Source organism: Musa acuminata, chromosome BXJ1-5 (assembly GCF_036884655.1).
Source record: "Musa acuminata AAA Group cultivar baxijiao chromosome BXJ1-5, Cavendish_Baxijiao_AAA, whole genome shotgun sequence".
Lineage (NCBI taxonomy): Eukaryota > Viridiplantae > Streptophyta > Magnoliopsida > Zingiberales > Musaceae > Musa > Musa acuminata.
The window spans coordinates 40,626,087-40,652,500 of NC_088331.1; the positions used below are offsets into that span (position 1 = coordinate 40,626,087).

General features: G+C 37.9%; 2 protein-coding genes across 2 annotated transcripts; both read right to left on the reverse strand.

Annotated features, from left to right (window-relative positions):
• Positions 1 to 12,786: 12,786 nt before the first annotated feature.
• On the reverse strand, positions 12,787 to 13,524 carry LOC135675095 (vacuolar iron transporter homolog 2-like). The gene has a single exon (XM_065185366.1). It carries the CDS (start codon positions 13,495 to 13,497, stop codon positions 12,787 to 12,789), a length of 711 nt encoding a protein of 236 aa, XP_065041438.1. The 5' UTR covers positions 13,498 to 13,524.
• A 1,351-nt stretch (positions 13,525 to 14,875) lies between these two features.
• On the reverse strand, positions 14,876 to 16,677 carry LOC135674299 (fructose-bisphosphate aldolase 1, chloroplastic-like). Its single transcript, XM_065184013.1, has 6 exons — positions 16,450 to 16,677; positions 16,113 to 16,382; positions 15,898 to 16,007; positions 15,731 to 15,821; positions 15,387 to 15,656; positions 14,876 to 15,302 (listed from the first exon to the last, which is right to left on the reverse strand). The coding sequence occupies exons 1-6, from the start codon at positions 16,618 to 16,620 to the stop codon at positions 15,024 to 15,026; spliced, it is 1,191 nt and encodes a 396-aa protein (XP_065040085.1). The 5' UTR covers positions 16,621 to 16,677; the 3' UTR covers positions 14,876 to 15,023.
• Positions 16,678 to 26,414: the final 9,737 nt, after the last annotated feature.

Here is a 26,414-nt window from a genome sequence, read left to right on the forward strand (position 1 = left end):
GTTCTAAGTGAAATTTAAATAAATAAATAAAATATAAATTATGATTTTATTTTATAGTTTTCTTATATGACTTATTGATTAAATTTTGTATGTGATAAATTAAAATTTAATTATTATTCTTGGATATTTATTTGGTTATTCATATATACATATTTGAAAATATGAAATAATATTTATTTTTCATCATAATTACAATTATCATATAAGTTTTTCTTTCTGCTGATCAATAATCAATAATTATTACAGCTATTACTTTATTATTGAATTATTTTGACATAAATTAGATTAAAAGTTTTTTATAAATATTATTTATAACTTATATCTCTAAGTTTTATCTAATCGATAGCTATAAAAGTGACCAACGATAGTAGACTTATGGGATATAATTTATAATAAATTTTTTTTTATTATTTATAGAATATTTTAAATTATATTTTATATTATTGTATTAGTTTTGTAATCATTGGCCTAGATTATTAACTTATAAAATTATATTAAAAAATTAGTTTTTAATGATATTAAGAAAAATAATATTCAAAATGACATATATGATTAATATATTTATATAATACTAAAAAAGAATCCATTTCGAATAATTATGTGATAGGGTACAATGATGGTGTTTTGGATATCCTTATAATCTAGGATTGTATACCCAAAGATAGCAATACTATTCTATGAGGATGATATTAGTACTTTATAATTTTTTTTGTGAATATTAGATATATCAATATTTCACCTAAATAAAGATGATATTAATAGTTCAACATTTATTGAAGAACTTAAAATATTAATATTATATTATCACAATGGTACTTCTTTTATTATATTCTTATAAATGTCTCTATATTTTATAGATTAAATGGCTTGAGCATATGTAATTTACATTATGCATGTTAGATCTTGACCAGATTAGTTGAAATGATCCCAGACTTAACTACTGAAAATTTTATAGAATAAATAATTAAGATATTGATCAAGAAAGGTCTAAAAGACTTAGTTTTATAATAATTACTAATAATATTTAGACTTCATTACAGTCTATAATCAACACATTGGAATATTTAAAGATCAATTTAAATTTACAGATAAATCATTGGCTAACACCTTGATGAAAGAACTGGTTAAAATTTAGAATGACGGTGTTTGAGAAATTCAAGATTATATCCTCAATATAGCATATAAAGTTGTAAACTAAAAAACATTGAGCATGAATGTAATTTAGTACTTTCTCATATAATTTATTCTTAATTATTTTTTAATTTGACTCATTTAAAATTTTCTATAATAAAATTAAGGATAAGTAAAATTTAAATGAGCTAACTAGTATATGTATTTAGAAAGAATTAAGAATAAAGTAGGAAAAACTTATTGAATCTCGTATTTTGATGATGAAACCAATTGATAATTGTGTTTATGTTTTAATCTACGTTTTGAGTGACACAGGATGCTTCGATCAGGATGAGACAATTAAAGCAGGAAAAATCATGTTGTGCCGGAGAAACATGTCAGAAGATTGGACGTCGGTCCGATGGATCGGTCGACGTATCGACAGAAGGCTTCAGGCCATGGACTTGGGCATCGGGCCAAGAAGAGCGAGTATTGCGCCAAGGATATCGGAGTTGCGGAGTCAACTAGACGATTGGGCAATAGGCCGCAGGAGAGGACAATGCGCCGAAGAATCGGACAAAGCGTCGAGGGACCAATGACATGCCGGACAACTTATTTAATTGCTTAGGATTAATTATCTCGATCGAAGTTTTATTTTAATTGTGCAGGATTAACTATGATAACGATGAAGACATAAAGCGAAACAAAGTGTCGGAGTCAAGCGTGAAGGATTCGTTGTGAGTTCGAGAGTTCGACGGAAGTCTGAAGGTTCGTCGGGAATGCTACCGGAACTAGCCGAGAATGAGTTGGGAGCTTGCCGAAGGGTTTTTCGGAAGCTTGCCGGAAGGTTCATTGGAAGTTCGCGGAGCTCGTCGAGAAAGATCGGAGCTTGCCGAAGAAGCTCGTTGGAACTCGCTAAGATCAAATCGTGAAGTCTAGGAGCTTACCGGGAGTCCGCAGAATGGTTTCCGAGAGTTAATCGGAAGACCGCCGGAAGTTTGTCGGAAGCTTGCTAGAAGAAGTCTTGACTTGCGGACTTTGTAATATCTTAGAAAATGTCTTTAAATTCATAGTTAGCACATTAATTAGGGTTAGGATTAGGTGTTAATCCTATAACCCAAGTAGGGACCAATTGGGCCCAAGTTCGGACCGGTTTGGGCCAAGTTTGGAACCCAACCAAGTGAGGTGAAATAGTGTAGGAGGTGGCACCGCCCAGGAGAGGATCTCCCAGCGAAGCTGGGCGGTGCAACCGCCCCAGGCAGGCGGTGGCACCGCTAGGGCTCAGTCTCCGAGCGAGACTGGGCGGTGCAACCGCCTCTGACAACGGTGCAACTGCCTGAGCTTGGTCTCCAAGCTCTGCCAGGCGGTGCAACCGCCCCTGACAAGCGGTGGCACCGCCCAGAGGCTCAGTCTTCGAGCTCTGCCAGGCGGTGCAACCGCCAGACCCAGGAATTCCAAGAGATGACAGATTTGAGCTCCAAATTCAAACTAGTTTGGAGCCTATAAATGCCCCTCCAATCCCTGGGTAATATACACAAGCACAGAGAGATTAAAAGAGAGAAAACACTACTGCAATATCTAGAATTTTCCTCCTCTAGCTTAAAGTGTTAGAATTCTGTTTAAGAGAGGAGAGTGAGTGCTTGTAAGGGTTGTCTCCTAAACCCAGTAAAAGGAGAAGAGGGGTGTAAGAAGGAGGTTAATCTTCGCCTAGTAAAGGAAGATCATCAGTGGATGCCGGTGGCCTCGACGGAAGAGGAATCGGAGGAGCGGATGTAGGTCACGATTGACCGAACCACTGTAAACTCTCGTCCTCTCTGGTTTGCATTTACTTTGAGCTTATTATCCTTACTGCAAACCTCCTTCATAGCTTACTGCCTTCTGTGCTTTTATGATTGCGTTTCCAAGCTCAATATTTTCCGAATCGTGTTTAGACGTAAATCGCTTTTCTCGTACGAACATCGTATTTTAGTTTGCGCTTACATTCTAATTTCCATCACAACAGCAAACTGCTTTAACATATTCGTTTTAATTGCTTCTTGCCTAATCACAAGTTAAAGTGATTTATGAATTGGCTTTTCTACTGAAATCGGCTTTGTCGTACGAACGCAGTTTTAAACGTTGAAAGTTTTCTGTTATAATAATTCACCCCCCCCCCTTCTTAGTGCTCTTGATCCTAACAAAACTCATAAATATTTTGGATACTACTAAAAAAATGAGTAACAATATAAGAAAGTTAAAGTGTACATCACTTGAGTTTATACTGTATAAACTCATAAAAGAAAAATCTTCATAGTAAAATGCTACTTTTGTGGCAAGTAAGATGAGAAAAGGAACTATAAGGTTTGGTTTGAAAGTAAAAGGTATAAATTTGATATTTGCATGTTTTAAATCAAACGTTATAGAAATTCTTTTCCAATACTTAATGGATTAATTTTGATACTTCAACATATGTTACCAATAATATAGATTCATTTTAAGATGAAAATTAAAAAAAATAATGAAATATTCATCGTTACAAGGAATCATCTTAAAGAAAAAGTGATAATAGTTAGTATTTATCGCCAATGCCTATAGATGATTCATTTGATAGATCTTAATGATATAAGCTATATTCTTACAACTCTAAAAATTTGGGTTCTTTACCTAAAATTGTTAGAATATTATTTCTCCCTTGGTAGTTGTAAACTTAGTATGATTCATAACCTTTGAATTATGTATGATAATCTATGCGGAATTAATGTGAATATTAAGTTTACAATAATCATGTAATCAAATATTAGGATGAAATATAGATTTATAAATTCATTGAGATTATATATGCTTATATCTACATGTCACTTCATATTTCTGAGAGATATTTTATCACCTTTATAGATAATATGTTGAGATATATATATATATATATATATATATATATATATATATAATTAATTAATTAATTAATTTATGTAAAGTCTCAAACTATTGACATATTTAGGTGTATATAAATGAAATTGAAAGACAATTAGATAAGAAAAATCAAAATTATCAAATATTATAGGGGTGATAAATCTTATGATAGTTACGATGAACTCGATCATAATTCTAGTTCTTTTGTTAAATTCCTAAAAAAGTAAGGTATATATTTTCAGTATGATTTACTAGATTGTCATGGTAAAATAAGATTGCTAAAAGATGAAATCGTAATCTTATGGATATTGTTAGGAGCATTTCTTTTATACCTGAATTAATGTGAGGAGAAGCTCTAAGAATGATTATATATATCTTGATTAGAGTTTCTAGTAAGTCAATTCTATTAACTTCTTTTGAGTTATGGACTGATAGGAAATATAACTTAAAATATTTATATATTTAGGATTGTTCTATAGAGTTAAGGATCTTTAATTCATATGAATAGAAATTAGATTCAAAAATTATTTCTAGATATTTTATTATTTGTCCAAAAAAGTTTTAAAAAATATATATCTTATTGCGATAATCATAGTTGAATCTGGTAATATAAGATTCCTAAAAAATAGTGAATCAATAAGAGTAAAAATCTCAAAATTTAATCTTGACATTGAGGGGATATATATGTTAGAAAATAAATAGATAAACAAGTTGTAGAAGTAGTTGATTGTTATTAACATATCCTCCTTCCTTTTATACAGGTTAGAAGGGAGAATTTTCCTCAACAGATTAGAGGATTTCCCTCAACAGAGTAGAGACATTTCCTCAAACAGTTAGGAAATCTCATCTACTTATCATGCCCCCGCAAGATGGTGCTCCGATCAAGGAGGCCAATCTTGGACTGATGGAATGCAAAAAGTTTACGAGCTAGAGGCTTCGTAAATGAGTCGGCCAATTGATCAGCCGTATGAACATGAGAAACACGAAGTTGACGGCGGATAACTTGATCGCGTACAAAGTGGAAATCGATAGCAATATGTTTCATGCGGGAGTGGAATACCGGATTAGTGCACAGATAGGTAGCTCCAATGTTATCACAATATATTGTAGGGGTGGAATCGATGTTGAGTTCCTGGAGTAGATTCGTGATCCAATTGAGTTCTGCAGTGGTAGCGGCAATGGCACGGTATTTAGCTTCAGTTGTAGACCGAGCAACTGTCTTTTGCTTCTTAGAACTCCAGCTGATTGGATGAGCACCAAGGAAGATAATATACCCTGATGTGGATGTTCTATCATCAAGGTTACCTGCCCAATCACCATCGGCAAAGGCACGAAGACAAAGTGGAGAGTGCTTACGAAAAAAGAGTCCATGATTTAAGGTCCCTTTAAGATATCGTAGAAGTCTCTTGATCGCAGACTAGTGTAGAGTAGATGGTTGATGCATAAACTGTGATAATTTGTTGACAGCAAATGAGATGTCTGGACGCGTGAGAGCTAAGTATTGTAAAGAGCCAACAACTTGGCGGTATTGAGTGGGTTCTGTAGCAGGACCTCCATCCGATAATTTAAGAGAACCACTAGTAGAGATGGGGGTTGTAACTGCATTTGCATCCTGCATGTTTGTCTTTAATAACAAATCTTGAATGTACTTGCGTTGTGATAAAAGGAGACCGGAAGATGTGAAGGTAGCTTCGACGCCCAGAAAGTAGCTCAAGGGTCCGAGATCCTTAAGCGAGAATCGAGCTGCCAGCTGTTTGATGAACGCTTGGATGCTGATGGGATTGTTGCCTGTGACAATAATATCATCCACATATACCAGAATATACATTGTGTTTCCATGATAATGTCGCAGAAATAACGAAGTGTCAGATTTGGAGTTAAGAAAGCCGACAGAAATAAAAAATGTGCTAAGTTCAGTGTACCAAGCTCTCGGAGCCTTACGAAGTCCATAAATGGCTTTCCGAAGTTTGCAAACATGCTGTGGATACTGAGGATGAGTAAAACCGGGGGGTTGTTGCATAAAAACATCTTCGGATAGAGATCCCTGTAGAAATGCATTATTAATATCCAATTGTCATAATTGCCAGCCTTTAGTGGTAGCCAGACTCAAGATGAGTCGGATTGTAGTGGGTTTAACAACAGGACTAAACGTCTCAGTGAAATCAACCCCAGGTCGTTGATGAAACCCTTTGGCGACCAAGCGTGCCTTATATCGGGCAACAGAGCCATCTGGGTTCCGCTTAATTCTAAAGACCCACTTACACCCGATGATGTTTTGTGAAGGATGGAAAGGAATGAGATCCCACGTTGAATTATGGAGGGCATTATATTCCTCACTCATGGCAGTATGCCAATGTGGAGATTTTTGGGCTTGAGTAAAGGTGGTGGGTTCAACGTTGGGAGATGAGGAATTCATGATAGCTTGAAGGTTAAGTACCTGACGAGGTTTAAAAATACCATGCTTAGAGCAAGTGGTCATAGGATGATTAGAGACGACAGGATTGGGAGGTGATGTTGGGTGAGGATCTGTGGCATAAGTCGGGTCAAGTGGAGACACGTCAGGGGCACTTGGGCAAGAAGGAGATAAAGAGGATGGTTGTATCTCGGAACATATTGCCCCATCAATTGGGGAAGAGTGGAGTGGAGTAGGAACGGGCAAGTGTTGAACTGGAGTGATATAGTGTGGATCAGGAGGAGAGGAAGTAGGCGAAGTCATGGGAGGCTCGTCCGATTAGACCGAAGGTATACCCCAGTGAGATAGTGAAGTGGTCTGTATGGCAGGATATGGAAGGGTTTGGAAAGGAAAGTTAGACTCAACAAAGACAACGTGACGTGATATGAAGATTTTGTGAGTATGAAGATTATAGCAGCGGAAAGCATTATGTTCAAGTGAGTAACCAATAAAGACACAAGGAGTAGATCAGGATGTTAACTTATGAGAGGCATAGGGACGTAACCAAGGATAACATAAACAACCGAACACTCGAAGTTCACGAAGGTTAGGGGGTTTGTGAAATAGTGTGTCAAAGGGGGACCGGTATTGTAGAACTGGTGTAGGCATTCGATTAATTAGGTAGACAGCAGTTTGAAAGGCTGCTGTCCAAAAAGTTGAAGGCATGGAAGCTTGATGTAGAAGTGTGAGTCCAGTTTCTACTATATGCCGATGTTTGCGTTCGGCAGAACCAACTAGTTGAGGAGTATGTGGGGGAGACTTGAGATGTTGAATGCCACAAGCTGAGAGATGAGATGCCAGGGCTTGATATTCACCACCACCATCAGAGTAGACTATCTTAATGGTAGACTGAAAATAGTTTTCGACCAACTTCTGGAAAGTAGAAAAAATGCGAGAAACGTCAGATTTATGGGAAAGATGATATATCCATGTGTACTTAGAGAAGTGATCTACAAAAATAACATAAAATCGGAACTTATCAAAAGATAAGATTGGAGCAGGACCCCAAACATCAGTATATATAATTTCAAAAGGTTTAGAAGAGGAAATGGAAGATGAGCCAAAAGGCTACCGATGACTCTTATTACTAAGACAAGCATCACAATGCATCATAGAATTAGTGGAATTAAAAAGAGGAAGAGAGTGACGAGATAATAATTTCTGCTGAATAAAGGACGAGGGATGACCAAGCCGACGATGCCACACATCAATTGGAGCCGCAATAGAAGAATGAACAGTGGGCTGGGTTATTCGAGAGGTTGACGGCCATTCGTAAATGTTGTCTTTATTCGGGCCTTGGACCAATGATGCCCCCGTGCTCAAGTCCTTAACAAGAAAAGAATCAGGAAAGAATTCGATGGAAGTATTGTTATGTTTGCAAAATTGAGAAACAGAAATGAGGTTGCGTTTAATATGAGGAGCACATAAAACATCATCGAGTGTAAACGTATTAGAGTCAAAATTAAGCGTTGTGGAACCATTATGAGTTATAGGAAGTCCTTTACCATCACCGATGATGATATCTTCATCGCCGCCATAGGGATTGTGAAGAGACAAATTCTGAAGATCAGCGGTGATGTGATGATAAGAGGCACCAGAGTCGACGATCCAGTTGGACTGGCTAGGTGTCGGAGAAGTTAGGAGATTTGCTTGAGGCCAGTGTGACGGAGCAGGGAGGCGGGGACGAGACCGGCAAACTTTAGCGGAGTGGCCGACTTTGTCACACAGTTGGCAAACGACCCGTCTTTGATGGCTCGGTAGGGCAGGACGCCAAGACGGATGATGGCTGGAGTTGCCACTTTGCGAGAAGTGATGACTAGGAGGATAAGAGGGGTGTTGCATGGAACTCACAGAATCAAGAGGCGCATTAGCCAAACCTTGGGTGATGTTCGGCGAGTACCGAGTGCTCTTCCATTTAGACTTATGACTGACTTGAGCAGTGACAGTTGATCCAGGTAGTTTGTCCGCACGCTTCAAGTACATCTCGTAGTCAATCAGCTTATCATAGAGATCTTCAAAAGAGACTGGCGAGTCGCGTGCCCGAATTACAGCAGCCAATTCCTTGTAGTCGGTGTCGAGACCATTGAGAGTATGAATGACAACCTCTTCGTCACATAGGGAATGACCTATTAAGGCCAAGTCATCAATGATAACCTTGATGTGTTGTAGATAATCAGATATACTACTTCCCTCTTGTTTTGTCACCATAAGCTTGGATAGAAGACTGAGCTTGCGAGTACGCGAATGATTTGCCAGGGTGGTTTGCAGTGTAGACCATGCATCAGCAGCTGTCACATATGAAGATATCAAGGGAGCAACAGATCCAGCAACTGAAGCTTGAATGGCTTGGAGGATGAGACGATCTTGACGTAACCACAGTTTGTGAGCTAGATTGGGTACTGGACTGGGATCGCCGGGGAATGGCCGCGAAAATTTGTAGTGTTACTCAAGGAAACTACAGTGAGAGAAATCTACAGCAATTAGATGTAGACTATGGTTCGCTGCTGTGGATTGCTGCTTGCTGCAGCGAATTGGAGAGGCTGCAATTCGCCGGAAGATAGCTGCGAAAACTGCAACTGTACTCAAGACTGCAGTTCGCCGGGAAATGGCCACGAAAATCTGCAGTGTTACTCAAGGAAACTGCAGTGAGAGAAATCTGCAGCAATTAGATGTATAGAGAAAAGCAACAGCGAAAGCTGTTGTGGTAGGGGAAGGAAGATGCAGCAGTTGCGGTTGTTGCTGGCTGAGAAGCGACTGCGACAGCGAAGGAGGAAGACGCAGCAGCCGTCGTTAAGCAAGGAAGACTGAGCGAGGAAGACACCATCGTTCGTCGTTCGTAGCTATTGAGGAGGAGGACACCACCGTTAAGGAGGCGCCGTTGTGTAGAGGGAAGCGGCAATGAAGGCTGCTGCGGTAGAGAAAGATGCAGCAGTTGCGACTGCTGCTAGCCGGGAAGCGAGGAAGACACCGTTGTTCGCCGTTCACCGCTATTGAGGAGGTAGTGAGAGAATGTTTTCCTCCTTGCGTGACGACGACGGAGAGTGTCTGCTGTAGGCAACAAATAGGAGAGGGAGCAAGACCGGCGAAGAAAAGCAAGACTAGCGATGAAGAAAGAGAAGAAGTGGACGAGCAGAGAAGACGATGCTCGTTACTGGCTCTGAATCCCTATCTTGTGCTTCTTCAGTGACTCCGCTTGAGGCAGCATGTTACTGTGGCCGCTTGGCCTCTTGGCTAAGACACGACGATACTGTTGTCGCCAAGGAGGAGCAGCTCTGATACCATGTTAGAAAATAAATAGATAAACAAGTTGTAGAAGTAGTTGATTGTTATTAACATATCCTCCTTCCTTTTATACAGGTTAGAAGGGAGAATTTTCCTCAACAGATTAGAGGATTTCCCTCAAAGAGATTTTCTCAAACAGTTAGGAAATCTCATCTACTTACTCATTTATCATTTGAGATATTGTTGTTACTCAAATAATTAAATAATTTGATAAATACAAATAATAAAATAACAATAGTAAACTCTGCTAATGATTTTTTAAACAATCACAATCTATAATTTTAAGAAAATCTCAAAAGAAAAGGAGATTTGTCATTTCTAATTATTATGTGATATATTTATAAAAATTAGATTATAATATAGGAATCAAAATGATCCCTTATTATTTTCATAAAATAATAATTCTAAAAAGTAGTATAATATAATAAAAAAAAATTAAAATCAATGAGCCAGAAAGGTATTTGAGAATTCATCAAATTGTCCAATTACTATATAAGAGTTTATTACATAAACATCGTATAATATAAAGTCAGACTTGTGATCAAATATTTTACTAATAAAAAATACATCAAGTATAATGAGATATTTTCTTTATATTTTTAAATAAACTCGTTAAGAATTGTCATGATATTATTGACTCATTTTGAGTTATATCATAAGGATGTAAAAATAAGTTTTCTGATTTGGGATCTAGATTTATATGTGTGAACCTAAATAATTCGTAAAGAAAATAAAAGATATATAGAATTTTGATATGTAAATTTAAGAAATCCATTTATGACCTTAAATAAGCTTCTAAACAATGGTATATATACATATATATATGTATATATATGTATATATATGTATATATATATATATATAATCTTACACTTCCATCATCTGTTTGCTCGATGCCTCCATTTGTTTGGAGAGACGGAAGCTTATACGTTCGTGGTCAACGGTGCAAAATGGTTCACGAAACGAAATGATAGTTTTGGAATATGAAGATCAAGGGTTACATTCATTGAACGTGTGGTTTTCTAGAAAGACGTGTCATAATATATCGTTTGACTTTGTGAAACGAAATTATGGTCCTTGAAGAAGGATCAGGTGAACAGATAATAATCATAAATATATCTATTTTATGTCTATCATATATCATCTTAATTTATTTTTATTAATATTATTGCATCTAAAAGTGTAAGCCAGTAGTACGTGATTCATGATTTCTATAGACTAGACAAAAGTCAACTGATTTTTATTTTGATCAACTGATTATTTTTTTACTCACTGAATTATCTAGTTAGGAAATCACATTTCAATTGTTTTAACTCATAAATATATAACCTCTGTTTGAGATATTTGGATTAGTTAGTATATTATCGCACAAAGTGATAGGTTTGACGTTTGATTCTACATGTGAGCATCATTTAATGTAATAAAAATATATTTTATTTTTTTTAAAAAAGATCATCAATATATAGTTTAATTCAGTTATCTTATTAAACTTCTTTGTTCAACAATGAAAATGTTTTAGTCAATCATTATGTTCCCACATGGACAGAAAATCATTTCAGTTTTTCAATTATTTTCCTGCCTTAAAATAAAAAAATAAGTTTTTATATTATGACCATTTATAAATTGGTAACATTAAAAAATTACTATAATCAAGTGCTAGAATTCTACTCTTAAGCTCCAAAATATTAAGAATATAAAATTATATAACGACTTAAGCTCTTAGATATGATGATATTGATAAAAAAAAAAATTAAGATTTCGTACTCCAACATAATACCATCAATAATATCCTAGTTTTTCATCACAAGAATATAGTATATATCTGCAACTTAAATTTGTATGTTCATATAACTAATTGCATTTATTTTTTTCCCTTTTTGTAAAAGTTCTTTGTGATTAATCTCTCCTATTTATACAGATTATGAGGGAGGATTTCCCTCAACATAGTAGAGGATTTTTCTCAACAGAGTAGAGAGATTTCCTCATATAGTTAGGAAAATCTTATATACTATCATGCCCCCGGTGCTCAAATTTGGATCGATGAAAAACAAACAGTTTATAAGCGAGAGGCTTCATGAGTAAAGCAAGAGCATATCGCTGTTGTTGCTGCGATTACGACAACGGCGACTGTGACGGTGACGACGGTGGTTGCAGCAGAGGAAAAAGCTACAATGGAGAAAGCTATAGCAATGCTACAGTAAAGGAAGAAGCTACAGTAGAGGAGAAAGCTGCAGCGATGTTACAGTGATGATACAGTAGAGGAGGAAGCTACAGTAGAGGTGCAGCAGAGGATGTAGCTATAATAGAGGAGGTAGCTACAGTAGAGGATGAAGCTGTATCAGAGGTGCAGCAGAGGAGAAAGCTACAGTAGAGGTGAAAACTGCATTAGAGGTGAAAGCTACATTAGAGGTGTAAGCTGCAGTAGAGGAGGAAGCTATAGCAGAGGTACAATAGAGGGGAAAGCTACAGCGATGCTATAGTTGAGGAGAAAGTTACAATAGAGGTGCAGCAGAGGAGAAAGCTGTAGCAAAGGAGGTAACTACAGTGATGCTACAATAGAAAGAAAGCTGTAGTAGAGGAGGAAACTATAGTGATTTGGTGGAGAAACCTGCAGCGATTTGCTCTTAGCAGGAGTTGAGGATCGACAGTTGACAGTGAGGCAACGACGGACGACTATACAGCGAACAGAGAGAGGAGTCCGATGGAGAAGTGAGTCCGGCGGGAAAGAGTTCCCCCCTGCTTTGATACCATATTAGAAAGAATAGAAGATAAAAAGATAAGAAGTTTTATTGAAGAAACTTTGATGCCAACTATTGATCGAAACATAAGCGCATATAAATCTTTAAACAAAGCCAGGAAAGATAAGCTTCTGCAGTGTAAATCCAAACTTCCACTAGAGAAGGGACAGCAGCTGCATGATGCTAATTAAACCCCACCAAAACATTACTAATCGGGAAGAAGAAGATGAAGAGAAGAGAGATCTATAGGTCATATTTCATGGATAGCTTTCACTCTCCAAAAGACATTATTCATTCCTTGTTTTCCTTGCCACTCTAAGCTGAGGAGACCTGCATGTTGAAGAGAAGCCCAAAGATTCTAAGCACACAGTAAGTGACCAACATGGCCAGCCATCCTCCCCCCAAAACCCTAAGAGCAGGCTTCCAGATAACAGCACCACCCAAGACTGCTCCTGCTGCACCAAACCCAGCTAAGCCCAGGCTGCTCACGGCACAGACCGCCCCCACTCTGACGCCCCATGACCTGATGAATCCGCCCGCCAACAGCGGCAGCACCGCCCCCAGCGCGAACGCCAGCGCCGACGCCCCCGCCGCCAGCATCGGACTCGGCAGGCTCTCCTCTCCCCGGACCCCCTCCTCGCTCCCGCTCCCGCTCACCTGGCGTCGTCTCTCCATCTCGGCCACCTCGATGTCGTACTGCGCGTGCACCGAGACGAACTCGCCGATGGCCATGCTGCACGCGCCCGCGACGAGGCCGGCGAGGCCGGACACGAGCATGGCCTTGGCGCTCTGGTTCACCGCGCCCACGCCGATCATCAAGGAAGCGATCGACACGAGGCCGTCGTTGGCGCCGAGCACGGCGGCGCGGAGCCACTGCGTCCGGGCCATGTAGTCCACGGATCCATCGGCGCCTCGCGTCGATTCCGGCTCCTGGGGTTGCAACGGGATGCTGATCCGCACGCATGGGTCATTGGAAACTTCCGGCGAGGCGTTTGCATGAACTTGAGAGCTAAGACGGGACGACATCGTCGGAGTTCCGAAGTGTTCGACGGAGACGAGGGAGGGATGGGGAAGCGCGTTGGGCACACGCCATTGAGCTCCAATTTATAGGTAAAGTGGCTAAACACCTTTTTACTACGGCAGAGAGAGGAAAGGTGGCCATGGAGCGTCACGTAAGTGGAGTTGCGTATGGCCGCCATGCGACGAGGGGCGACTTCTTCGTATACGAAACCGAGGCGCAGTTAAGTGGCCAACGGACTCACTTGTCTGGCCAGAAAACATGAGCTTTTGGTGGTGGGAGAACGCATTGCCTCATCTGCTCTGCACCGTCGAAAGTCGCCACCATGACGCATCAATCGGATCCCCGTTGCTCAAATGGCGTTAAGGACACTTGAGCGTAACTCCTCTGTCGTCATCTTGGGATTGTGAAGGGAAAGGAACACGTGCTTCTAACCATCAAATCTTGTCGTTTTCATACCCGACGATGATGATGACTGTTGAGATTAACACGGGAAGGAGTTGATAGCAATTTCTCAGTGCCTATGATATATGTTGGGTCGTATCTTCATCAGGAGCTACTTAATTAGTGTTGATTTCTCATTATTTTTTGTTTAGTGGTGGCGTTTAATAGGCGAAAGTCGAAGGACAGCTGAAGACTTTGCAATATGCATTCCCGCAAGAATCTTTGGACACAAAGGTCAGTAATGCCATTAGGTCACCAATCCACAAAGGAGACATGCCATCATGAGATTCCTCGATTCTCCAATTTGCTGAGACAATTATTCCAATAGGCTCGCTCTTTAGGCGTAAACTTGTCATTAGAATCAGCATTGATGATATAGAATCCACTTAGCGGGCAACAGAATCAGAATCGCGTGTGCCATGGAGAATATTATCTTGTGGTAGGTATCATAGAATATCATTGAACTTTCACGATCGTATACGTGGGCAGAATATAGAACGGATGTATGTCGATCCGTTATTCCATGAGCACGGAAGATGTCACAGACGATGCGAATTCAAATGCATTACTAGCACTCCATCGATGAGCAATTTGGACTCGGAGTTCTTGCGTTACAATACTGTTCACATGTTTGACCCATCCAATTTTCCAGATGCAAAGTCAACCCACCATCTGAGTCAACCAATTAGGTTGTCCGATTGGGAAACTATGATCTGATGTTGCTCAGTGGAAGAAGCTATATAAGTTGGAATACTAATTTTCTCATCAAATGTTTTACTCTGTCCTTCCGTTGACATTTTGAATTCACGATGAGTTTGAGTTAAATTGATCAATATTAATAAGCTTAAACTGATTAGATCATGGGTCAAACCCAGAACATTACCTGGAACCTTGAATTAAGATCATAGATTGGGTTTGAGTCAAATTAGTCAGACATACACGTAATGGAAGTCGTCGCCATTATTAATAGCTATAGAGGAGGAAAGCGTAAGTCGTCAATGCTTATATAGAGGAAGATGGCATGAGAGAGGGAGAGGGAGTCTATTATTCCTGCATGTGTGTGTGTAGGGAAATGGGAATGGTGCGGAGCTCAGTAGGTATAGCCTTTGACGAACATTCCTTGCTTGGATTCCTCCGACTCGCCTTCGCCGGTGTACTTCCCCAGCTGAGCGAGGGAGTTAGCCTTGGCGCGCACCAGCAGAGCCTCCTGTGCTTCCTTCACCTTCTCCGGCCGTCCTCCCCAGGTCTTCAGGCAGGTGTTCTGCAGGGCTCTCGCGTACGAGAACGAGACGTGCCACGGGTTCGGCCCCTGGTTCATGGCGTTCAGGTTCAAGGTCGCCTCCACCTCCGATTGCCCGCCGGACAGGAACTGCCATGCATTACAACCATGAGTTGAGAAGTACTAATACCCTGTTTGCAACCAATCATTGTTCGAACCGGTGATGGGACTTGCCATGATTCCAGGGACGGCGGGAGGAATCCTCCTGTGAAGGAGCTTGAGGGTGTACTCTGCCACCTGCTCCGGTGTGGCCTTCTCCTTGCACTCGGCTCCTGGAGTCACCATGCTGGGCTTGAGGAGGATCCCTTCGAACATCACATTGTTCTCCGCGAGGTAGAAGAAGACCTCACCCCAGACTTTCTGCGCCACCTCGAAGGTCCGCTCGATCCCGTGATCGCCGTCGAGAAGGATTTCAGGCTCCACGATCGGGACGAGACCATTGTCCTGCAGACGATGTCAGTTCTCCTACCAAATCTACGTTGCTCCATGAATCACCAATCTATTCACAGAATTCAAACCTGAGAAATAGCAGCATAGCGAGCAAGACCCCAGGCGGCTTCCTTCACCGCAAGGGCAGAGGGACCATCGGGAATGCTCACAACAGTACGCCTGTCATCCGTTTACGTCAAGAATGATTCGTACCTGTTCTTATAACATTGAGAAATATGAGGGACGGAGTTTATACCATTTGGCAAAACGAGCACCTTGCTGGTAGTAAGCCGCAGAGCGAGAAGCGAGCCCATCAAGGCCTTGGCACCATGATTCGTCGTTTGAGCCAGCAAGAGGTACGAGGCCCTGCTCGCAGCAATGGCAAGTCATTAAACCAAACAGTTGGAAGCTGTTTAGATCGTGACATAAAGAGTGCGTCAGTGTATGAACTGATGGATTGCTCCTGCCCACCTTGTCAACCTTGATTCCAGGAACGATGTTCTGAGTGAGGAGAACGTCTACCATCTTCCTGCCATCCGTTGTGGACTGGTAAAGCGTCTCCTCGAAGAGGATAGCACCGGAGACGTAGTTGCCTAGGCCCGGGGCAGTAACGAGCAGGGTGCGGTAGGCTTGCCTGTTCGCCTCGGTGTTCTCCAGCCCGATCGAAGCCAGCCTCTTCCCACACGTCGCGTTCGACTCATCCATGGCCAGGATGCCACGCCCGGGAGAGGCTATGGTTTTCTGCAGGCGATTCCGTTCAGCGTCTCTACCAGTAGCAGGCAAAGGTTATGGTCGACATTGTTCGTACCGCTGTCTTGACGAGCTCATCCGCGTAGGAGCTGGCGGCGCGGAGTGCTAGCGAGGTTGCAGGGTGAGAGCGGGCGGCGACGGATGCGGAAGGGTGGCGAAGAGCAGCGCCCTTCACCCACTCGGACTTCTCGATGATCGGGGAGGACTTGAGGAGGGAGGCCGATGCCATGGAAGTACAGAGAGACTCTCTCTTTGTGCAGTGAAAACTCGGGGCATAGTCGCAGTTTGGGCTGCTCTTACTTGATTTATACTCGGGAGGGTGTGGCAAGAGATGGGTAATCTGAGGCTGAAATGTAGTGGCCAATGCAATGTCGCCATGGAGGCTGAGACGAACGTGTGGGTCTCGTTCTTTTCACCAAGTTCTAAAAATCTAAACCAGAAATGGCCGATTGAGTGAAGTCTGACGTTTGTCCTTTGTGATATCAAATGGACGGCTCGAATTCAATTCTGCCCAAGTTTTTGGAACCATTTATGCAGCTAATGCTATTCAACTGGCTTCTTCTTTCAGCCGCTTGAATTAAGAGCTCTAGTGTCAATGGCAGGTCGTGTTGTTTCCTTCTTTAATTCCTCCTGTTGCGACTGTTCTCTGCACCAGAAAACACCGACGGTGCAGAGAGTGTAAGGAGTCCATTTCCAGTGGTTTGGAAGCTTTAGGCTGCCAATCTGAGGTGAACAAAATTTCCCGTGTTTCCGATACATATCACCGAGCTACTCCTTAATTATTGTGATGGACAAGGCAACATCGAGATCTCGTTGCCTCTTGGAGCAGACGAACCTTGAGAAGAGGCCCCTGCTTGATGGCAAGCTGTCTTGCTCTGGTCACTGTACTCCTAAAGATACAGACAAGGAAGAAGATACTATTGACAAGTCCACTCTTAAGGTTTGGCTTTGGGCTTCTCATCTGTCGTTTTAGCTGTCGCAGCTCATGTCAGCAGCACGGAGAACGACAAGTGAGTGCAGATTTTGATGTTGTTGAAGCCTAACTTGGATTAAGAAATGCACACTACTTCGTAACTTCGAATCTTTCGATTGACAGTAAATTCTTTATTTTGATGTTTGTGCCATTGAACACATTTCTTTCTTCTTTTTGTGTGCTTTCAGTTGTAGAAAGATTCCCTGTTTGTCAGGGGATATATATATATATATATATATATATATATATATATATATATATATATATATATATATATATATATAACGGGTTAGTTACGTAACCTTTAGTATTTTGATCCTATATTTTTAAAAATTATATTGACATTTTTGTCATTATGAAAGTGAAACTAATATCATCGATCATACCAACAAAAATGTGAAAACAAAAGATAAAAAAATAATATTAATATTCTAGTGGGTGGTGGTGGAGTACATTGGTGGTGGCATATAACAATGTCGTTGAGGGCTGTGAATAATTATTATGGATGAAGAGAACAACGATGAGAGATGAGGATCGCTATGTATTTGCATTAGCATCGATGCAGTTATTGAGCAACAAAAGAGTTGCTGATGCATATGCTGAGCAGCACTGCTCGATAACTACGTTGATATAGTTGTCAACCGGCTCTCACATCTTACTACTATTCTCCTCATCCATAATAATTATTCGTAACTCCTAATAACGCCATCGTCCGATGTCACCTAGTCAACTGTGACTTCTAATTGAAACATTAAAATTATATTTTTTATTTTATATTTTTATATTTTCGTTGATGATATTAGGATAAATAAATTTTGATGTTTGACTTTCATAATTATAGAAAATCAATATAATTTTTTAAAATATTGGAATCAAAATATTAACCGTAGCTAACTAATAATATTTAATTAGCTCTATCGACTGTTATATGCTTACTATTCCCCCTTTGTGGATTTCTGTTAGTTTTCTCGATTGTGATGCCTCCTATGCCATCATTTTATGTAGAACGTTGGTTTTATTGTTTGATGCTTCACCTTTTATCCATCATAGTTGAAGCTTTAAAGTACATCGGTGCGCTTAAGAATAAGCTTTTCACACCTTTGTCTGTTCAATTCTATACAATGTTCTTTACCATGAATTATGTTTTATTTTTCTTCCTATCTGTCCTATGGAAGCTCATGTAGGATAACGTATATTAATGTGGAACTGTCACGATATCACCAAATCAAAATGACATCATCAACACAAAAATCGAGATTCTTACCTGCAATGATATGAGGTTTTTTAAAGTGTGTCACTATTCTCCTGACATTATAAAGTTTGATGAAGAGACATGCAAACAACAAAGGAAGAAGGAATACTTTCTTATTTAGTATCGAAGGAGGTGTTAAATATTTGAAGTATATTTTTGAAAGATTTTAGATTATTATTTTTTATCTTATCTTTTAAATTAATTAATTAAATAAAATTTTAGAAATAAGGGCCTCTTGATTTAAATTTTATTCTACATCTATAAATAAATGACATATATATATATATATATATATATATATATTAGTCAAAATTAAAATAAAAAAAATTAGTCAAAATCAAAACATCAAAGATTTCGTTAAAATAGAATTTTAAAATTCCAACAAAAAAAAAGGGTCAATCAAATCTTGTATCATATCTAAAAAAAATGCAATTTCAAAAGTAGTTCAACATTTGTTAGTATTTATTTTTTAGAAGTTCAATATAGTTTTTTCTTTTCTACTTTTTATCTTAGTTTTTTCTTCTTCTATTTTGTTTTTGTTAGTACTATTTAAGAAAGGATTGTAATTGCATGTGATTTATCCCTTTTTTCACATGATATTAGAGCTACAAATATGATAATCTATATCTCAAGATCTCATCGGAAAAGAAGATAATCTTTTTCAACTAATAGTCAAGTTGGTCGGTTTTGTATTGAACTTTTTAATCAATGTAACTATAAGATCTAGAAGATTTGCTTGGAATCCTATCTCATAGGAGAAGATCTATGGATGTAGTTAATAACAATATAATAACAACACTAGATGCAAATAGAGATCCCAAGAAAAGATGAAGGATATTAAATGTAAAAATTAGATTTATATTAAAAAGATATATTTCTTAGGATCTCTTTAAACATATTATTGGTTGCAAATTAGCTTACGAGATTTGGATCACTCATGTATTGCTCAACAAGAAAAATATGGCTCTACTTCAGTATTCGAAGAATGATTTGACAAATACTATTAAGATGATCTCTTAATTTTTTAGTACTTTAAAGATTAAAAATTTATATTAAGAGATATCACTCTTAGATCCAAATAAACTAATTTCTAATGCACAAATTAAATATTATATTATTCATGATCTTCGAAAAGAATATATTTCTTATGTTACATATATTCAAGGATGGGTTCAAGAATCATCCTTAGTAGAATTGGAAAATTTTCTTTCTTCCTAGGAAAATTATCTTGTCAAATGATGAGAGCTTCTATTTTAGGGGAAGATGAAGATATCCATTTTATAATTTAAAAAAAGAATAATAATATAGATAAAAAGAAGAAATATGATGCTAACAATAAACTAGAGTCTTCTTCAAACAATTGTATAAACACAAAAAAGATTAAGTGTTCTAGGTGTGATAAGTTAGGTCATATCAAGAAAAACTATTGTGTTAAAATTAAAGGAGAAAAAAATTACAAATAAGAAAATTTGTTCCAATGCTACTAATGAATATTGGGGCAACTGTTATATGACTGAAATTGCTGAGGTAATGATATTTATCAACTTCGAACATTAGATTATTGATTCAAGATACTATCATCTCACTAGTGATATACTACATTCACCAATCCTCATCAATATGAAGGCAATGATGCAATTGTCACGACAAATAATATTATTTACTAAGCAGAGAAGGAATGCACTATCATAATCTCATATAAATATAATAATCTTATTATATTAAAAAATATATACCATATTCCAAGTATAAAGAAAAATATCTTTTATGTTACAAATGCAATTGATACTTAGTTTTTTTTTTTGTCCTAGTGAAGTCAAGTTTCTTGGTAACATAAAAGAATTGAATATAGATATAGTATATATTGATAAAAAGATCAAAGATTTATATATTTTACCAACATATAACTCTTATGTTGATAGGATAAGTATAAATGATAGAGCATCAATTTGGCATGCTGGATTTCATCATATAAATTTTTCTCAAATTAAAGAATATGATGCAAAAAAAATTAGTTAATGGTCTTCCAAATCTTATTTGTTTTAGTAATAATAAAATTTGTGAAAGATATCAATATGGTAACTTTTTTATAGATCGCTTTCAAGGTACAAATTTCACTGTTCATACTCCATCTTATTTAGGTTCTCATTATATTATATGCTATTCTTTGTTGATGATTTTACAAAATTTACTTGGGTTTACTTTATAATAAAAAATAAAAAAATTATCAAAATTTCAAGAATCAAGTTAATAGTCGAAAGTAATCTTAAAAGAAAAATTAAAATGTTACATACTGATAATGGTGACGAGTTCACTTCTAATAGATGATTTTTTTTTACAAAGAGCATAACATCAAAAAAAGACTTATATACGCAAATACATCACAATAAAATAGTGTGACAAATCAAAATATTTGACAACTCGTGGAGACTTGTAAATGTTAATTTCATGCAAAGAATTTATATAAAGCCTTGTGGGTAGAAGATATGACATATGTAACTTATGTTATTAATCGAATACCTTCTAGTCATCAATATGAAATGTTCGTATGAGCTTATGTTTAATGAAAAATCAAATGTTAAACATTTTAGAGTATTTAGTTATTAGTGCTATTTTCACATACTTGACTTAAAGAGAAGTTTGATGCTAAGGCTAAGAAATGCATCTTCATTGGCTATGATAAAAGAAAGAAAGGTTGAAAATATATGGATACATGAATACATATGTATGTAGTATCTTGAGATATTGTGCTTGATGAAATTTCTGTTAAATCTCGTATTTTGATGATGAAACTACTTGATATATGATTTAATCTGTGTTTTGAGTGACGCAGGATGCTTCGATCAGGATGAGACAATTAAAGCAGGAAAATCATGTTGTGCCGAAGGAACATGTCAGAAGATTGGACGTCGAGCCGGAGGATCGGTCGACGTATCGACAAAAGGCTTCGGGCCGTGGACTCGGGCATCGGGCCAAGAAGAGCGGGTATTGTGCCAAGGATATCGGAGTTGCGGAGTCAACTGGCCGATTGGGCAATAGGCTGCAGGAGAGGACGATGCGCCGAAGAATCGGACGAAGCGTCGAGGGACCAATGACATGTCGGACAACTTGGTTAAATTGCTTAGGATTAATTGTCTCGATCGAAGTTTTGTTTTAATTGTGCAGGATTGACCGTGATAACGATGAAGACATAAAGCGAAACAAAGTGTCGGAGTCAAGCGCGAAGGATTTGTTGCGAGTTCGAGAGTTCGACGGAAGTCCGAAGGTTCGTCGGGAATGCTACCGGAGCTCACCGAGAAAGATCGGAGCTTGCCAAAGAAGCTCATTGGAACTCGCTAAGATCAAATCGTGAAGTCTAGGAGCTTGCCGAGAGTCCGCAGAATGGTTTCCGAGAGTTCATCGGAAGACCGCCGGAAGTTTGCTGGAAGCTCGCTAGAAGAAGTCTTGACTTGCGGACTTTGTAATAGCTTAGAAAATATCTTTAAATTCATAGTTAGCATGTTAATTAGGGTTAGGATTATGTGTTAATCCTATAACCCAAGTAGGGGCCAATTAGGCTCAAGTTCGGACTGGTTTGGGCCAAGTTTGGAGCCAAACCAAGTGAGCTGAAATAGTGAAAGAGGTGGCACCGCCAGGGTTGGAGGTGGCACCGCCCAGGAGAGGATCTCCCAGCAAAGCTGGGCGGTGCAACCGCCCCAGGCAAGAGGTGGCACCGCTTGGGCTCAGTCTCCGAGCGAGACTGGGCGGTGCAACCTCTCCTGACAGAGGTAGCACTGCCCGAGCTCGGTCTTCGAGCTCTGGCAGGAGAGGTGCAACCGCCTCAGTCAGGAGGTGGCACCGCCTAGGGCTCAGTCTCCGAGCCAGACTCAGGCGGTGCAACCGCCCCTGACAGAGAGGTGCAACCGCCTGGGCTCAGTCTCCGAGCTCTGCCAGGCGGTGCAACCTCTCCAGTCAGGAGGTGCAACCGCCTGATCCCGGAATTCCGGGATTTGATCGTTTTGAGCTCCAAATTTGAATTGGGTTGGGGCCTATAAATACCCCACCCATTCAGCACAGAAAGAGCAAGAAATAGACACCGAAATCTTGATCTTTTCTGTGATTCTTAGAGCTCAAAATTGTGGTTAAGGCCTAAAGTTCTCCTCCCTCTGTTCTTCAAGTTTTGAGTTGTAAAGAGAGGAGAGAAAGGTTTTGTAAGGGTTGTCTTCTGAGCCCATCAAAAGGAGTGAAACTGTAAAAGGGCAGTTGGCCTTCGCCCATTGAAGGAAAGCAGCTAGTTGACGTCGGTGACCTCGTCGGAGGAGGAAGCCAAAAGTGGAGTAGGTCAAGACTGACCGAACCACTCTAAATCTCTGGTTTGCTTTTATTTCGAGTACCTTATCATTACTGCAAACCTCCTACATAACTACTGCTCTCTGCGCCTTTACGAACAAGTTCTAAGTGCTGATCTTTTCGAATATGCATTCAGACGTAAATATGTGTTTTTCATACGATCAGCTTACGTTTGTGTTTTGATTCTGCAAAACTGTCTTCTGCGCTTTTTATGAACTAGCTTCTAAGTTTAGATCTCTTTGAAACTGTTTTAGACGCAAACTACGTTTAGACACAAACTGCGTTTAGACGTAAAAATGCGTTTAAACGTAAACTGCGCAAACTGTATTTAAACATAAAACTGTGTTTTAGACGTAAACTACTTTTAGACGCAAACTGCGTTTAGACGTAAACTGAGTTTAGACGCAAAACTGCGTTTAGACGTAAAACTGTGTTTAGACGCAAAACTGCGTTTAGACGCAAACTGTATTTAGACGCAAACTCAGTTTAGACGTAAACTGTGCTTAGACGTAAACTGCGCTTAATCTTAAGTAATCTTAGAATCGGCTTTTACATCGAAATCGTTTTTATCGGACGAACGCAGCTTTCGTTTTTAAATCGCTGAAAGATTTCCGCTACACTAATTCACCCCCCCCTCTTAGTGCTCTCGATCCTAACAATTTCTTCCTATTATGCTCCACAAGTAGTTTCTTTTGAAAATATCAATCACAATAGTGAAAGTGATATATGTGCAAACCCTTTGGTGAGTTTTCTTTATCTAGTGTTCCTATGGATTTTGGTTTATCTTTTTCCTCACTTATATCTACTCTTATTATTTTTTATCACCAATGGTGGAGCAAAGCTATAAGGGAAGGAATGAAATTCACAAAGAGAAAATATCAACATTGAGAAGATAAAAAATAACAATTATCAAACAAATACGTTACAGAGACAATGTAAGCATGTCATAATTGGGATCTTCTGCCAAGGCCTACAAATGTAGATTAAATTATTTATAAATGGATCCACAAGATGAAATATAAGATAAAATGGAAGTATTGACCGTTATAAAATAAGACTTGTTGCAAAGGAATTTCCTAAAAAATATAAAAAAAGATTATAAAAAAAACTTCTAGTCGTATGGCCAAGATGACATTTGTCATAATGCTGATTGGTTTAGCAACTAATCTTAAATGAAATCTTTAGCAACTTGATGTGAAGAATATTTTCACGAAATTTATAAAAACATTTATATGGCACAACTATTGGGATATACTTCTATTTCTAAATTAAATTATGTTTGCAAGCTTAATAAAGTTTTTTATGGGTTAAAACAAGTTCTCAGAGCATAATATGAAAAAATTACTCAATACTTCTATTTTTGTGATTATTTTTTAATTCGAATTCTAATTTATTTATTAAAAAGCAAGGAAACCTACTTATTATTATTATTATTATTATTATTATTATTATTATTATTATTATTATTATATATGTCGATGATATAATCATAAAAAATAATGACAAAATAAATATTTTAAAGTTTCATAGTGATTTTTCTCTCTAGTTTAAGATTTTTCTTAGCTATCAAACAAGCTATGCAAAAAAAGAAAATTTTGAAAGGTATGGAATTAACATAAGAAAGTTTCTACTCCACTTGATTGTTAATATAAAGCTAAGTTGCAATGATAATAAGACTCTTTTTAACCCTTGATTTTTTCATACTCTGAAGTGATGAATACAAACGATAGTAAATTTATCAATCAAACAAGCTATGTAAAAAAAGAAATTTTTTGAAAGGTATGAAATTAACATAAGTAAGAAAGTTTCTACTCCACTTGATGTTAATATAAAGCTTAGTTGTAATGATAATAAGACTCTTTTTGACCCTTGATTTTTTCATACTCTTATTGATAGTCTCATCTATTTAACAATTACAAAATAAGATATTATATTTTTAGTTGGTCTTATAAGTCATTTTATGCAATCTCTAGAGAAGCCACATCTTGATGCAATAAAGAGAATTTTAGAACATATGAATTCTACCTTTGATTTTGGATCATTCTATAAGAAGCATATACATTTGGAATTGCATGATTATACCGATGGTGATCTGGGAAGTGATTTGGGTATGCATTTTTATATGGTTCTGCTTGTATCTTAATAATAATCAATCTCTCATTCTACCATAATATAAGGCTTCCTCACTTGCTGCTTAAGAATGTATATGGTTAAGGCGTTTAATCGAGGACATTTGTTATCAAATTAATAAACTAACTAGTTTACAAGGTAACAATTAAAGTGCCTTGAAATTGACTACAAATCTAATTTGTTATATAAGAACTAAGCATATTGAAATTAAACATCATTTCACTAGGAAAAAAAAGTACTTCAACGAGTCATTAAAGTCATTGAGATTAAGAGTAAAGATAATGTCGTACATATCTTTATCAAATCTCTCTCAAAAGGACCATTTGATGATCTTATAAATAAGTTAAAACTTATCTTCAAAAGTATAGTGTAAGGAGGAGTGTTAAGATTTAAAGTATATTTTTGAAAGATTTTATATTGTTATCTTTTATCTTATCCTTTAAAAAAGTTGATTAAATATATAAGAGCCTCTTGATGTAAATTATTATTCACATCTATAAATATATAGCTTCTATATGGATAGATCCATCCAAGTCTAAGGGTTTAGGCCTATAAGGCTCAAGTTTAAGAGTAATTCAAGATTTATAAGCATTTTTTTCCTGACATGTTCAATATAAATTTTTTTTTCTATTTCTATCTTAGTTTCTCTTTTTCAATTTAGTTTGATCTTGAGTTCATAGTACTTTATTACTATTATTTGAAAAAAAGGTTTTACTTGCATGTGATCTTTTCCTTTCTTGATAGGAGGATCCTCGATGACCCTTAGCATGTTCCATTTTATAGATCTAGTGTCATGTGGTGAATATGCTTCATGTTAAATCAATGATCCTTGGTCCTTCAAGGCTTTAGCTTGTTTGATGATATTTCCCAAGTAAAACACCTATTTGATTAGCTTCATCATTCTTTAATTTGATCAACCATCAAATTGGAACAATTATTTAATTGTTCAAGACTCAAATCTTGCAAACTCTTCCATAGTTAGTTATTGACTTTTGTTGTTACCTTGATGTCGTTTATCGCAGAGTCATCACGGTCCAGTTCCATCCCAAAGGCATAAGTCCGTCCAAGGGGCAAACAGAGCTAGTACAATCCCAAGGTGTTGCTTGCTCACTAAGGTAGATTTAGTTTCATCCCAAGATGTTGCTTGCTCGATAAGGCAAATTTGGTGTCGTCTCAAGGTGTGCCATAGTCTTGCTAAGGTTCTTAAACAAGTGGTCAACGTCGGGGTGATGTTCCCGACTCGATCCTTCTAATGCCTAAGGCAGTAGGGAAGTGGGAAAAGAGTTCAATGGTGTTTCGCTTTACCCCCTTTTTAAGTTTTGGGCCCTTGCTTTTATAT

Bases quoted from the DNA above. Each gene is read 5' to 3' on its own strand.
- LOC135675095 (XM_065185366.1), bottom strand. From the start codon at position 13,497: ATGTCGTCCCGTCTTAGCTCTCAAGTTCATGCAAACGCCTCGCCGGAA.
- LOC135674299 (XM_065184013.1), bottom strand. From the start codon at position 16,620: ATGGCATCGGCCTCCCTCCTCAAGTCCTCCCCGATCATCGAGAAGTCC. The intron at 16,383-16,449 runs GTACGAACAATG...AATCGCCTGCAG, and splicing joins ATGAGCTCGTCAAGACAGCG to AAAACCATAGCCTCTCCCGG. The intron at 15,303-15,386 runs GCAAGTCCCATC...AATGCATGGCAG, and splicing joins CCGCCGTCCCTGGAATCATG to TTCCTGTCCGGCGGGCAATC.